At 41.7% G+C, this 14999-nt stretch overlaps 2 protein-coding genes across 4 annotated transcripts; one reads left to right on the top strand and one right to left on the bottom strand.

Moving 5' to 3' along the window:
* Positions 1–13: 13 nt before the first annotated feature.
* On the bottom strand, positions 14–7654 carry svopa (SV2 related protein a). Of its 2 annotated transcripts, none has more exons than XM_087849119.1 (16): positions 7488–7654; positions 4869–5026; positions 4673–4758; positions 4483–4581; positions 3989–4060; positions 3700–3824; positions 3538–3601; positions 3333–3458; positions 3102–3230; positions 2914–2987; positions 2725–2801; positions 2497–2601; positions 2100–2211; positions 1928–2009; positions 1732–1821; positions 14–1640 (listed from the first exon to the last, which is right to left on the bottom strand). In XM_087849119.1, the coding sequence occupies exons 3-16, from the start codon at positions 4748–4750 to the stop codon at positions 1428–1430; spliced, it is 1446 nt and encodes a 481-aa protein (XP_087705245.1). In that variant the 5' UTR covers positions 4751–4758; positions 4869–5026; positions 7488–7654; the 3' UTR covers positions 14–1427. The 2 variants fall into 2 exon arrangements, with proteins under 2 accessions (XP_087705245.1, XP_087705243.1); XM_087849117.1 differs by lacking the exon at positions 7488–7654 and adding an exon at positions 6142–6533.
* Positions 7655–8125: 471 nt separating this feature from the next.
* usp30 (ubiquitin specific peptidase 30) lies at positions 8126–13852 on the top strand. 2 transcript variants are annotated; one of them, XM_006784253.3, is made up of 13 exons: positions 8126–8238; positions 9335–9444; positions 9536–9709; positions 9803–9906; positions 10237–10335; positions 10560–10605; positions 10691–10785; positions 10891–10950; positions 11040–11126; positions 11315–11395; positions 11527–11749; positions 11847–11955; positions 13006–13852. In XM_006784253.3, exons 1-13 carry the CDS (start codon positions 8168–8170, stop codon positions 13256–13258), a joined length of 1512 nt encoding a protein of 503 aa, XP_006784316.1. In that variant the 5' UTR covers positions 8126–8167; the 3' UTR covers positions 13259–13852. The 2 variants fall into 2 exon arrangements, with proteins under 2 accessions (XP_006784316.1, XP_006784317.1); XM_006784254.3 differs by lacking the exon at positions 8126–8238 and adding an exon at positions 8327–8522.
* The last annotated feature ends 1147 nt before the right edge of the window (positions 13853–14999 follow it).

Genomic DNA, 14999 nt, shown 5'->3' with positions numbered 1-14999 from the left:
CAGTTGCTTGTCTTTGAAAGATCATTTACTACAGTATCATACACATTTACATCCAGTGCGTTGACAAGGATCTGTGCACACAGACACGTAATGCAGCTCTTCATCTCAAACACTGGCAGGTAACAGCTCATCAGACCTATACTCTCTGTATTTATTTATTTTTTTAAACAAAACTTCCCTAAGTCCATCTCCTCATCATCTCTGTTACAAACAAAAGCAAAGACAACAACTAAACCAGGTATTGATACATTATTTACAGAACGCAACATCCCGCTGTGGACATTCGGGAACGCAGCATCAAAGTCTGCTGAAGTAGGGCACGAGATGCATCAAAGTCTATAGATTATGACACCACATACATGTGTGAATGTTTTTGTATTTTTAAATTATGTAAACCTTGCTAACTAGGTTCAGTCAGCTTTGGGTGTTGAGAAACTGCTCAGATTTAAATGATCAAACACTTTAATGTTAACGTAAATACAGGATCCGTGGAGCGTGTTTGTGCTGTAAATATGAAAAGTTATTATCTTACTGATGTTAATATCTTCTGGTGAAGGTTTCAACAGATCCCTCAGCTTGCTATAAAGAATCTGTCCTGATAATGATCAAGAGATGAGGTGGTATTTTCAATGTTACCTGCATTTTCCATGGGTCTTTACCGTGTTAAAATGTGAACTAATACTGACACAAGAACAACACATACAACACAAGAGTTCAAAAGGATGCTCGGTGTATGAAAGCTAGTGACTTCCTTTCACCTCTCGCGGCTGAAACTATTAAATAACCCCACACCCTTTTCATTCAGATGCCCTGTTGTTTTGATTGTGTGGGATTTTCCTTCAATCTATCAATGCTCTGTTTTAAAAAAATAAAGACAAGTGTGATTAGTGTATTTCAGCAGGCAAATTGTGCGCACAGGATAATGCTTTTCCTTACATATGTATCTACGCCCACTACGTTAGCAGAAGCAGCTTTCTCATAGGTTTAAGAGTAGGTCTCTCGACCACAAGCTAAATAGGTAGTTTTAAGGCTTTTTGAAAAGAAGATTACGCTTACCCTTTTGCTTCTCTTGGATTAGAAAAGCTTGATTAAAATACTTTGGTTGAAGTATTAGAATTCTCTCTTTACGATTTTCCTCCCCCATTCACTCTCACACTCATGTAAGTCATTTGGTCTTTCTTGATTACCCTGTGTGCAGTTATAGAGTGGCAAACTTGTGAGAGCAATGGTGTTTTAAAGACTAAAAGTACAATGACATGTACATGTAACTACTGTGTTGCCTGGCTCCCAGCCACTGCGCTGACTAAACTGAAGATCATAGAAGGGGGGCAAAGATGAACACAGAGAGCTGGTTTTGTTGTCTTCCCTCTCCTTGCTTCTCTTCTTCACTGTGGTCTCCTCTCAGCTGCACTGCAGCTGACGCATCCTCAGCCCTGGGAGCCAGAGCTGGAGTCAGGGACTCCTCCAGCGCTGTGGGAAGAGGCCCTACCCATCATCTCCTGTCCCCACTCGCGGTGGCTGGACTCCTGCAGGCCGCGGCCTGTCGTCTCAATTGGCAGCGCGCAGGAGGCGACGGCCGCGAAGAGGCAACAGCAGCAGTACACTGACAGAGCCAGGTACACCGAGGACTCCAGCATCACCTGCAGGATGAAGCCCATGGACAATCACAATGTGTGACACTAACACTCTGACATTTTTGTGCTGTGTTGTCATGGGAAAACAAAGTGTTACCTGGGCAACAAACGGAGTTATTAGGGCACCAACCCTGGCCATTCCACTGCTTGTTCCCAATCCTAAAGCTCTGGTCGCTGTTGGGTATACCTGCAGCGTTTCAGAAATACATAGGAGGCTGCCCATTTTCTAATTCTGCCCTGCAAATGTGTTTTACACAGTAGGAGCAAAACCGCTCACTGTGTAGATATCTTACCTCTGGAGTGTACACATAGGCTGCCTGAAACCCTCCTGCAATAAATGCTCTGGCGATGAATATCAACACTGTCATGGAGGCTCTGCAGGGGATAAATCAGTATCAGTAAATGGACAGCATTACTAATTCTTAAAGTATTTAAAAGCCTGATTATGGCCAGTTGTGCCTTTACCTCCCAACACAGCCATAGAGTGGAATAATACACATAGAGAAAACGAAGAAACACAGTGCCATGGTCTTCCTCCTTCCCAATCGATCGATAGCCCACAGCGTCACCAGCAGTCCTGTACAACATCAGCATACTCAGACCCCTAAATCAAACTGCATACTCTCACGTAGTAGAAAAAATGCAGGTGCAGCCAATCATATTGAGACACCAAAATGAGTGCCTGCATGAGTGTATGAAAAAACAACAACAATAGAACAATAATTGAAGCAAGAAGAGAGGAGGCGTTTATATTAATGCATAATAACCAGCAGGTGGTCATATTTGTGCATAATTTAGAGCAGAATTTGCACCGTTTTTAATATATTGAACAACAAATTTATGAGAGCTTTGCGATGTGTACCTGGGAATTCAGATAACGTAGTCCACAGCAGGTCTTTGTAGTCGTCAGAATTCAGGTATTTACACTCTAAGCTGCATCGGAGCTCCTCCTTATTACCTTTGGACACTAGAGGGAGTTACACCAAACAGGATGCTTCAAATCCAGCACTCAGCCTACTGTCTGTGATGCTTTTTGCAAAAACATAACCACCATAAAGTGTGTGAGGCCCTCTATCAGCATCTGACTCACTTCCACATGCGCCTCCCTCCTGAAACAGCTCTGTGGTGAGCAGCACCAGCCCATAGTAAGAGAAAGCATTCGCAAACCTGCAGGAAGAGACACAGATCAATTCATGCTGATTTGCTTTAGGTAAATCACTGGACAATGAAAACGCGAGGTTTTCGAGAAAGAGGAAGACATTATCAATTGCTAATTTACCAAATAAACCACAGCAGGACTGTGGTCCAGCGGAAGTGAGATGAAAATAAGTCTCGAATCTTCCCACGATCTTCCTAATAAAAAAAAAAAACAGCCATAAAAAAAACCCTCAGAACACAATTGGCAGTATGATAGAGGGTACTTAATGTACACAAAGCATATAGAGTTTTTGCAGATGCACGCCGCACCTGTCTGGCAGCAATCAGTTTTCCCAGTGGCATGGGTGCTCCGTTCTCAGTGGCAATGCGTTTCAGTGTGTTCAGAGCCTTTTCCTGATTCCCGGTCAGCACGTCGTATCGAGCACTCTCTGGCAGCCACTGCTCCCACCCACCAAAAAACAAAAGAAAAATTAGGTTGATAAAGCTGTAATCTATCATGCTTCAAATTGTAGAACAGCTCAAGACTGCTAACATACTTACAAAGCACAGAATGGCAAAAATGAAGAGAGGAATGGTAGAAAGTCCGAGCAGCCAGCGCCAGCCCAGAGTGGGCATCACCAGGATCGCTAAGAGGACCTCAAATACAGTGCCCAGTGCCCAAAATATCTACGACAGCAGCAAATGCAGGTTTTAGGGCTGAGAAGGTTTAAGTGCTGAAATGATATAAGATTTGTGCACTCCATACCTCAATAAGCAAGATGCATGTGGCTCTGGACTTCATAGGCAGAAACTCAGCATACAGCGTCACCCTTACAAAAAGAGGCACTTTATTATGAACCCAATCGCCACACATTACAATTTGATTGTTTTTTTTTGCTTTGTTTTTTCAAGATGAAGGGTTACTCACGACTGAGGTGCCCCTCCAATGCCGAAGCCCACCAGTGCACGGAGGACAAGGATCCAGCCGTAAATAGGTGCAAAAGCACTCATCAGGCCGTAGAACATCGTCCACAGAACACTCAGCTTCAGACCCTGCATGTGTATACAATCAAGACATAATACACTGCTAAATAAATAAATAAGCAAAATCTCACTCTGGCATAATGAAGCGGCTCACTCCTGTTGTCTAGTATGTACTAAGAAACCCTAACTCTGTAAATCATTTGGACCTCTGACTGAATGCTATTAGAACTTACTGTCTTTCTGCCGTATTTGTCAGATATGTTCCCCCAAAGAGAAGAGCTGATCATCATCCCGATGAACACTGCCTGTATCAAGAAGAAAAAAAAATAACTGAAAAAAATCAAGTCCCAGTCAGATTGCAGCCAAAAGTTTTCTGACATAGCATGCGCATCCTCTTATACACTGTTCTTAAACTGTTGGTAGTATTTGGTTTTGGTTGAGCCACCAAAATGTGAATGTTTAGTGTCTTTAGTAAGTGAACCTTAATTTCCTTGTTTGAATGATATTCTGTATTTCACTCTGACTCTAAATATGACTTTCAGATTCATTAAGGTTGCAAAGATTCAGCACATATCTGAAGTGTGCTCAGGTCTCATTTTCTTCTCCATTTGCTGGCTCCGTTTTAATCCAAGCACAAAATCATCCCTGGGAACTCGATCAATAACTGACAGGACGGTCATATTGCACTGCAAGAGGAGGACTTTCACAGACATAAGAGAGACATTACCGATGTAAGCAGTGCCACTTCCAGGCTGGGCAGTCTCCATTCACAGTGGAGCTGTGGAGCTAAGATGCTGAGGATCATCATCTCCATAGCATCAGCCATCTGAAAACACACAAAGATACTCAGTGAATTCATATGCAGTTGTCATAAATACTTTGTATGGTGCTTATTTAAATGAAAGAGCAGTTCTCACCCAGGATAGGCCAGTGAGGATGGAGAGTTTCCACTGAAATGTCCCAAAGCCTATGGCTTCTACGGCATCTTCCACCATGAATGTGTCTGAAAGAATGAGGGCGTGCAGCAAGATTGTACTTGAGTCTGAGCCCAGAAGGAAAATGTAAGACCTTAAAAAAGCTGTCTGAGAGAAATGAAGCCATGCCATACTGTACCATCAGTCGGATTAGCAAACTCTCGAGGTACTGGAGCTCCCTCAGTGAGCGCCACAGCCTCCAGATCAGTCTGCTCTGCAATCCTTGCATCCTGCTCTCTGCTCTCAACATCGTCCTCTGAGCGTGTGCTCTCACCTGTGCGACGGAAGCGGACAACACTACAAAAAACATAAAGAAGAGGATAGAGTATATCTTATCCTAAGCTCAGGAGAATGAACTTATCTGCAATAAGGCAGGTCACAGGAGTTTCATAAGACTGGTGTCAGAGCAATGCTGAGTGCAAATGAGAGTCAGAGGCTGTTGCCTTGGTGATATGAGCTTTTCCTGGCTTTGATTTTGTGTATGGGTGATATTATTCTCCAATGGGGAAACCATATCAGGCCAGCAGACAGGTTGGCACACTCCACATCACTGCCAGACAAGCTTTTAAAGGCTAAGAGATGCACATGTGAAGGGTGGAAGGGATACTTCTACATGCAGATAATTGATAGTTTGCTCAGGCTGAAAGACTAAAAAGGAACATGGAGAGTGGGACGTCTTAATCACTGTAATTACATAACATAGCCTGCTTGCAGTGGAAAGTAGCCTATCAGTATTACAGATGAGTTTGTGAGATTTCCGGGGAGGTCTGTGTTCCCCTGTAAACACTATAATTTCCCCTTTCAATCTCTCTGGTAAGAAATGCACACACAGGAGTAGGTAGTTATGCTGCAGTGGACTGCTCTGACATGTTTACCTTCCCTTTGAAACAAAAAGAAAATGTAATTTTAATTTTTTTTTGCAGGATTCTGAAAGGAGACTCCTAAATATCTCTCACTAAGGCTAAGCTAGACTGTCATGGGCCAGCCTTAACGCATGTGCAGCAGGGCTGTGATAAATTGTCTTATGTCAGTAAACATAGTAAAAAAAAGAGAAGAAAATGATGTTTAACCCCCCAAAAAACTTATTAAGCTTAGAAATCACAGCCAATCTGCTTCCGGTAAATAAATAGTTTCTTGGGAAGATGCTACGCCTGTAAACAAAATGCCTCCAGTAGCGGAGACAGAAGACGCGGTGTTATTGTTCTTTGTTTCTCTTCTATCTGGGAACACATGTGTGGATAATAAAACTGCACGATCGGTGCTTTTGAGCAGCTTCAGGCTATCTGTGGTCCACGGAGCTAATCAAAGGCGACGCGAAGCCGTCAGAGGGCGATGCGTCGGACAATCACGCAAAGCCGGGAGGAGAAAACACACATAAAAAGGCGTTGGTGTGCAGACTGCACCGTACTCACGGCAGCTGTCTCAGCTGGAACAGATCATCGTCCATTTTGGTGTTCATTGGCCGACGGTCCGTTTGGCATCATCGCCGTTTACATGGTCACGACGGGCTGCGATTTCAGCACCGAGGAGAGCGATCTGCTCCGGGTGTCCGTCGACAGCCAATGAGAGGCTGCCCTGCGCGAGTCACAGCGCGAGACTCTCGGAAAGGCATGAGCTCAGGAGGGTATGAGACCGCATGACTGCTGATTACACGAGCCAACACATGACGAGTTATCAACACTGACGCTGGAAACCAGACCGGGAAACGCACAACACAGATGAATCGGAATTTTTAAAGCTGTAACGTGAAAGTTATTGAAAGAACACCCAGAAGCGAGTGTACGAGTGGGGTTGAAACTATTAGTACAACTCGATGCAAGTTTGCTATATATTTAAATAATAATAATAATAATAATAATAATAATAATAATAATAATAATAATAATAATAATAATAATAATAGGGGTTAGGAAATAAGTTACAACCAGTGACGTAACCAGGGTTTAAAAATTAGTAAGGTGAAGATTTTTTTTCTCTTAAGGTATCATATTCCAGGTGTAGATAGATGAAATGTGAGACGGAAACCTGGTAGAAGCTTTCCCTTTTACGCTTTTAGAGTCACATAGCTTTCGTGTCAAAACTGGCGGTCTTTAAAAAGGGCACTAGTGTTTCCAAGCACTTTTTTGTCTTCATTTTGAGCGCTATACCAGTTTTCTGTTTAAAAGAGTCCAACAAACATCCTTTTCTTTAATCTACACTCTTGCTTGGTAACTGCACTCGTGTGCTTTCTTTGAAATAAATGGAAGTTTCTTTGGCATTTCACATACACTCACGGAAAAGTCACGTTACGGCAGCAAAGTGGACAGTGCAGAACAAATAGATGCGGTATAACTTATAACAATAGTGTTATACAGAAAACCTATACACTGTACAAGGTATGAGATTTTCAATTTATATATATCATACAATATGAAGCTTAGTAGCAGCAAAAAGGGACGTTTGATGCAGAAGCTGTGTGTTTATAGCAGGAAAGGTGGAGTATGGAGATCATCAGTAGAAAAGGCTACACTTCTGAAGAGACTAGCTCCTAGAGTTGCAATACAATCAAAGCCATAGAGTTTGAAAACTGTGAAGGACTTCGTTTTACACATGTCCCCTCTTTTGCAGGTGCAACTATATATATATATGAAAAAATAGAAGCTGAAATTTAGATTAAAAAACAAAATTAAACAAAGAAATAAAACAAAATAACAAAGCGCAGATACGTGTTTATCCGTCCACTTGAAATGAAAATAAGACAATGGAAAAGATCACTTACCTAATGGCTCTGGCCCTACCAGAGGGTAAGCCAATCCTTTACTTCCTTCTTGTGTCATGTGTAAAACAAGTGAGGGGCAGTGTGAGGCAGGGCACAAGTTCCTGAAATTCCCGTAAAAGCCACTTAGAGAGTTTACAGGCCAGATTTTATTGTCTTTCTTCTGAAAAAAACAAACAAAAAAACAAAACAAAAACAAAAACAAAAACAAAAAAAAAAACATCTGATCTCGTAGGTGCTTACGGCCATCACAATGTTGTAAAAACGTGAAAAAAGAGAAAGGAGAAAATAATTGAAATAAGACCTATGGAAATTTGGAAGGCTTGCACGGTGTTTTGATGGGTTAATTTCTTTTCCAAGTGTGAAACCTCTCGTTTTGTTCTTCAAAATGTTTTGGGGAACTTTGGGAAAAAAACGGTTTTGAGTTTCAGCTTGAAGTGTGATTTTAAAAGATTTGTGAAATGTAAAGAATTTTGTGGTTTTATTCGGTTTTCTTAAAGAGTCTGATGAAAGCATAACAACTGAAAAACTAATTCAGAATCAAATCAAAACCAACGCATCAGTGCTTCAAGCCCTACTTTTTTCTTACGACCGCAGGTAATGACGTTACAGGCGTGCCACTCTTCTTTGGGTCCGTCCTGAAACACACCATCAACCATTGAGAGTTCCGCAGAAGGAGCAGGATGTTGTGGTGCAGAGCAAAAAGCTCTGATAAGCTTGTTCGGGAGTTTCTTGGCACTGGACCCGTAATCAGGTAAATCCTCACCACCTGGCACAAAACAGCTTAATTGCAGGTGCACGCGGAAGGAAGAAGCGCGGTCGCGATGCCGCCGCCGCCGCCGCCGTAGGCTTTGGTTGGACCCAAAATGAAACATGCGCAGACTCGCTGTCTGGTTTAATGCCACAGTTAGTAAGCCTGCTACAGGAGATATGCACTGATATTAATGGGGTATAGACTGTATTTGAACATAGAGGCGTGGGTGCTTATTGATGGAGGATACGTAGGGGCCAGAGGGTAGCCTTACCTCGGAGCTCTCGGTAAGTTAGCCACTACAGCTAAACCTAGCCTGTATGTCCTCTTATGTGAACTGGGTCGTGTTTACTTACTGATAAAGATGAGGTAATTAGTAACGCCAGGGACTTTTAATTTTTTTTAACCCACATAATGTTTGTATTGAAGCCGCAAACATCAGTTCAGGCTGTTCAACGGAAGCTTTATCAGAGCAGATGTCGATGGAGGTTTTGTTTGATGTGATCGAGTCTCGTCGTGTCCTCGTTTACTCTAGATTAACTAATTGGATGTCGGGTTAGTAGATCATAGAGTGGAATTGTTGTGCCCGTTGTTTTGTCTGTGCTGTCTGAGGGGAGAACATTTTACAAATTATAAATATATTCATATACTCAAATGCTAGGACGACTTATACCAGTGTGACATGTAAGAAAAAGTGGGATTGATGAATAAAAGTTTAATAAAAAACAGTTTGTAAGAATAAACTTTATGACAGAGCTGATGTTTAATTATATTTCACAGCTGTAGTCTGTAAAGTGTTTGGTGGTATATTAGAGACCTAATATTCATTTTTGGCTTGAACCTTTATCATATTTTGTTTCAAATCCGAGCTGATCGCTTTTATTGGGTGCCAAAAATTTAGTGATGCAAGATATGGTGGCCAAAAAACAACAAAACACATACACACCCATCATCAATACAACTATCAGTCTATATATATTTAAATGTTACTCTCATGCCTATCCTTTCTGTCCTATTTTTATGACTCCTCCCCCCATGTCTGATCCCTTGCTGTGTTTTGTTGATAGGAATATGATGTTGTTGTTGTTGTTGTTTTTAGAAACAAGATGATAAAGAACTGGGGTGTCATTGGTGGGATAGCTGCTGCGATTGCAGCTGGAGTATATGTTTTGTGGGGTCCAATCACAGAGCGAAAGAAAAGAAAGAGAGGTAAGAGCTGATGTGACCGTGTGGCGCACACATTATATTTATGGCACTGTTTACATTGCAGCAAACTACAGTGACTCGTGGTTCCCTGCAGGTATGGCACCAGGTCTTTTAAACTTGGGGAACACCTGCTTTCTGAACTCGTTACTTCAGGGCTTAGCAGCATGTCCGTCGTTCATCAGGTGGCTGGAGAAGTTTGCAGCTCTGCCTTCAATCCAGTCCTGCAAAGACAACCAGCTATCCACGACACTGCTCCAGCTTCTCAAAGGTACATAAAACCAGTGTGTCATATAAGCACAGTGTACTGGACATGCAGAGTTCCTCTGAAATTTTCACATGGAGGTTGTTTCTGCACTGACAGCGCTATCCAGTGATGAGCCAGGTGAGGATGATGTTCTTGATGCTGGATGTCTCCTGGATGTCCTCAGACTGTACAGATGGCACATCAGCTCATTTGAAGAGCAGGTCAGTCAGTATTATTGCTGATATTGTTGTTTTTATTTCAAATGAATAGTGCAGTGCACTAGTACTTTTCCTCATTGACCCAATCTCACACACATTCAGCAACTTAATCTGCCTCCAGGCTTTTTTTTTTTTTTATTTTAAAAAAACATTCACATACACTGTCACTCTGAGGGATAAATTGGGGGCAACTCAGCGTTCATTATCTTCTTCTAGGATATGTCCACATGCAGACTGGAGGAGCAGTGGATCGATCCATCAGCTTTAGATTTGTATACAATTTGCTCGTCCACCTCATAACCGTTGTGTGTATGTTGGTTCATCCCTTCTTAGGATGCACATGAGCTGTTTCATGTCCTTACATCTTCTCTGGAAGAGGAGCGAGATCGTCAGCCCAAAGTCACAAATCTGTTTGATATGCACTCCCTTGAGGTAATTCATTTTCCTCGCTATTTCTCTTGCATGTTGCATCCATTCCAATACACTCTGTAGAGTCTTCTAGAACAATGAAGCACAATTGTAATCTGGAGTTTGTAGGCAACAATAATCCAAAGATTGCCTCCTACACTCTAAAAATCTCAGTCAGTCTCTGTGCTGTTGAAGTATCAGAAATATGTGTCTAGTTATTCTTTGTGTGTGTGCTTATTTTATACCAGAGTCTCCCAGATCAAGATGAGAAAACTATGACATGCAGAAGCCGAGGTGAGAAGGAGTAGAAATCATAGAACCTAGATGATAAAGCCAAAACAAAGTTGTATTTCATTTGAGTGAAATTTTCATTTGGCAGCTCCCCTTCATCCAATACCAAGTCCGTGGAAGTTTCAGCATCCGTTTCATGGTCGGTTAACAAGCAACATGTTCTGCAAGCGCTGCGAGCTACAGGTGAGTTTTTTGTTTGTTTGTTTTTCCTTTTTGAGGAAAAAAAAGGAAAATTACTGTTCGTCTTCTTTCAGGATGACATTTTATACCTCTGCTTTGCATTTTTAGAGTCCAGTGCGGTACGACTCGTTTGATAGTCTTTCCCTGTCCATTCCTTTACCTCAGTGGGTAAGTGAAAATGTATCTTGTGCTGTGTACACAACAGTATATTTCATGGTTGTTCTGTTTGTTATAATATGACTTGTGCTTGTTCTCAGGGGCGGCCGATCTCTCTAGATCAGTGTCTTCAGCACTTTATCTCTTCGGAAACCATCAAAGAAGTGGAGTGTGAAAACTGCACCAAGGTACACTGACTTCCACATCAGTGCCAAGCTAAACTGTGGCAATCCTCTCGTTAAATGATTTACTCAGTGAAAGATTTGAAGTGGGGAGGTCGCCTGAAGAGGAACAAAAGGTCCAGTTGTTTCTTTCACAGGTGTATTATTTGCTGGTTTTATGTATAAATTTTAAGTTTTTGATCATTTTTCCTCAGCTTCAACAAGCAACCACAATAAATGGACCAGTTGTAGAAAGCCAAAGGACGACATTTGTTAAACAGCTAAAACTGGGGAAGGTAAGTAGTCTCTTTTGGTTAAGCATTAATAACCCAAATATTTATTTTCCTTTTAGGAACTCTGTACATGGCAAAAGCTAGTACTTATCCAGCTTGAGGTTGAAGGGTAAATGATTGGCAGTCTTTGTTAGCTCCCCCAGTGCCTTTGCATCCATTTGCAAAGATTGACGTGGTCGAGTGAAGGAACCCCCATCAAACGACAGGAGCATGTGCAGTTTGCAGAGTATCTATCAATGGACCATTACAAACACAACACTTCCACACAGAGGAGTCAGCGGCTCAGATGCACTGCAAAATCCATAAAGGCTGAAAGCAGAGACGATTCGGTAGAAAAACCCTCTGCCAATGGCTCCGGTATGTTGGAGTTCTTGCATCTGTATTATTATTATTATTATTATTATTATTATTATTATTATTATTATTCATGCATTTATTGTATTTCGTGTTTCAGATTCAGAGCATCATAACAACAACAAACCTTTTTCTAATGGAACTTGTTCATCGGTCCTCCTTCACACTTCTGGTGTGAACCCACAGCTCAGCCTCGCATATGACTACAGGTAATCAATAAGGAACTCAAATATATCAGGGTATTCAGTGGTGATCTGGTAATTGAAATCCCTTTTTCCGCATTGGCAGAATTAGCAGATCTCAATGTGTCTACAGATTTATTTATTTATTTATTTTCCCCTAGTAGAGCTAAAACACAAACACATATGGAAAAGTACTGGGCCACCTACACATTACACCCACAGGAGCTGCTCAGCTGTGGAAACTCCTACCATGAAGCTCCCGGCAAACAGTTTTTGTGCTGATGTTAATGCCAGAGGAGGTTTGGAGCTGCCACTATGGATTACATTTACACAGTATGCACTTCGCTGACTGACTCCGCTCTGTAATTTTATGTTGTCTGTCACTTTGTGGCTGTGTAGCTGTGGTTCTTGAACACATCCACTTTGCAATAATACCATTTTTGGCAGAATATCTAGAAGTTTCACAAACCCCCCCTGTTGCAACAGCAGCATCCTATTACAGCTCTACCCTCGAGTTCAATGAGCTCTTTAGAACAACATGTTCTTTCCCAAATGTTTGTAAAGGCAAACTGCATTGCTAGGTGATTGATTTTTGTAAATCTATGGCAATGGCATGGCAAACAGTTCAAAGATTAAGCGTAGTGGCCCAACACTTTTGTCCCTATAGCGTGTATTAAACTTAACAAGCCTTTCTACTGAAAGCTAAACTATCACGAAGCAGAAGAGTTTCATTGTTTAAACACCAAGTTACCCAAAGGAAATCTACAGCTTCGTCTCAGACCTCTTTTTGCTCTCATACACCTACACTAAGTACTATACAAGAAGAACCCAGTATCCCTATATTGTATTTAAACAACATTGATACCATTACCAGCATTTCTATTTGATAAAAGATTCAAAACAATAACTTTCATTGTTTCTGACATTCATTGTCTGTCACAACCTTATTAACGAACACACTGGTGAAAATGAACCAAAACAAAGACTGCATCCAAAAATCGTGCATGCAGATTGTTCCACACAGGGTGTAAGCGACGACTGATCATAAACCACGTGTATTTGTCCCGTTCCTTCCAGTTCTACAGAGTACCTTTTTCAGCTCACGGCGGTGCTGGTTCACCACGGTGACATGCACTCAGGACATTTCGTCACCTACCGCCGCAGCCCCTCCTCATCTCGCAGCTCTTCGCCCTTCAGCTGCCAGTGGCTGTGGGTGTCAGACGATTCGGTACGCAAAGCCAGCCTGCACGAGGTGCTGTCTTCCAACGCTTACATGCTCTTTTACGAGAGAGTTCGAAGGCTTGGCCTCTCTCTGCAGTCAGAGCAGTAACCAAAGGCTCACAGCCTGAATGACTTCTGCCTTTCCAGTCATACTGTCACACTCGATGTGGCAGGGGACAGCACGGTTACCAACAGGTGGCTTTGTGAACATGACACCAGAGAAGAAAGCCATCCTAGAGTTGTCCTAGGGTGTAGTGTGATGTGTTGTGGACACCTTGCCTGCTGCTCTGCTCCAGAGGAGGAGCCTTTTAATCCCAAAGATAATAAAACTGCAGGATTTTTGTGTTATCGTTTATCGGTAAGCTACTTTTTCTTTGACATGTAATAATTTATGTAACACCTCGACTTCTACCAGATAAAGAAAGAGGAACATTAAACGCTGCATCGGCCACAACATTAAAAACCACTGACAAGCAAAATGAGTAATGGTCGTCATCACTGGTGCAGTGATCTGCTGGAAAACCTATGGGTCATGGTATATGGATGCTACTTTGGTACACTCCACTCCACCCACCTAAAGACTGTTGCATCCCAAGCAATGGCACTCTGTGGCAGTATCCTCCTCCAGCAGCATATTTACCCCAACCCCAATGGGGAAAAAAACCCCACCTCCTCGTGTGACAGAAAAAGCGTGTGTGTGTGTGTGTGTGTGTGTGTGTGTAAATGGATGAATGAGGCTTGAATGTAAAGCGGTTTGAGTAGTCAGTAGGACTAGAAAAGCTCTAAATAAATGCAGTCCACTTACCATATTCCCAGCTTTCAAATTCCCCAAATCCTGATCTGATGGAGAGGCTTCATCCTGCAAGCAAGCAGATTAAACAAACGCCAAAATGATTTTGGTGACACCACAATATTAGACTGGTGGTTTTACTGTTGTGGCTTATTGGTGCAGTCTATGCCACGATAATAACCCTACAAACTGCGGTTCACATTGAAAGCGTACAGTGTTTAGGCTGGCTCAAATGTTGGCTAGAGGTGAGGCTTCTGGTGTTTAAATGTGAATACACCCTAGGCTGCTTCAAGGTGTTCCTATTATTTTCTCCATTGCCTTCAAGTGGCTCATTAGGACTTGTCAGTGATTATATTTAGGAGCTGTTGCATATTCTGAAAAGTCACAAAGGTGGAATTATCCTTGACTCTGGTTCTCTTTGTCAGATGTAGTTTGCCTAATCCTTCTCAGCAGTGTATGTAAACCCAGAGCAGTAATAATGTTTCTATTGACACGGTTTCTTCTGTTTTGATTATTTCTGCTGTTTCCAGTGAACCTAACTCTATCATGATTTATAGAACTGCACGTTTGTGGTTTAAGTGCCATATTGTCTTAAATGCCCGAGATTTTAAACACTTGGAACCATGAGTGCTACAATTAATGTGAACGGGGCCCTTCCTTGAAATGTGACACATCACAGCCAGTTGACATGCTGTGGGTGTTTTTAAACGGTTTAATAAGAGACATGCCCTTAGTTAACATGACTGCAGATTTCTGTAGTCATCCTGTTGTTTATAATTAATGAGCAGTGATCTGGTGCAAAACTGCTTAATTTTTGCAGTTTGTACTGGTGTATATTCATGTGAGATTGTATTTGTGTGCAGTCTGTAAGGTGATCGTTTTCAGGTATTAAAAGCATTAAAAATGGTCTTTAGAGTGTTTTATTAAAGCAAGAACATTTTTTGGTATGTTTAAGAGATTGTTAAATAAGCTTATGTTAATCACCCCATTATTTAAGTGTCTTTGACTGAAATACAGTTAATTTGAAAACTGCACAATTTGCAAGAGGTTAAAAAGTATA

Source organism: Neolamprologus brichardi, chromosome 12 (assembly GCF_056152115.1).
Source record: "Neolamprologus brichardi isolate AB-2024 chromosome 12, ASM5615211v1, whole genome shotgun sequence".
Taxonomy (NCBI): Eukaryota; Metazoa; Chordata; class Actinopteri; order Cichliformes; family Cichlidae; genus Neolamprologus; species Neolamprologus brichardi.
Note: the sequence above shows the minus strand (reverse complement) of the source record. Positions and strands in the feature narration are given on the sequence as shown.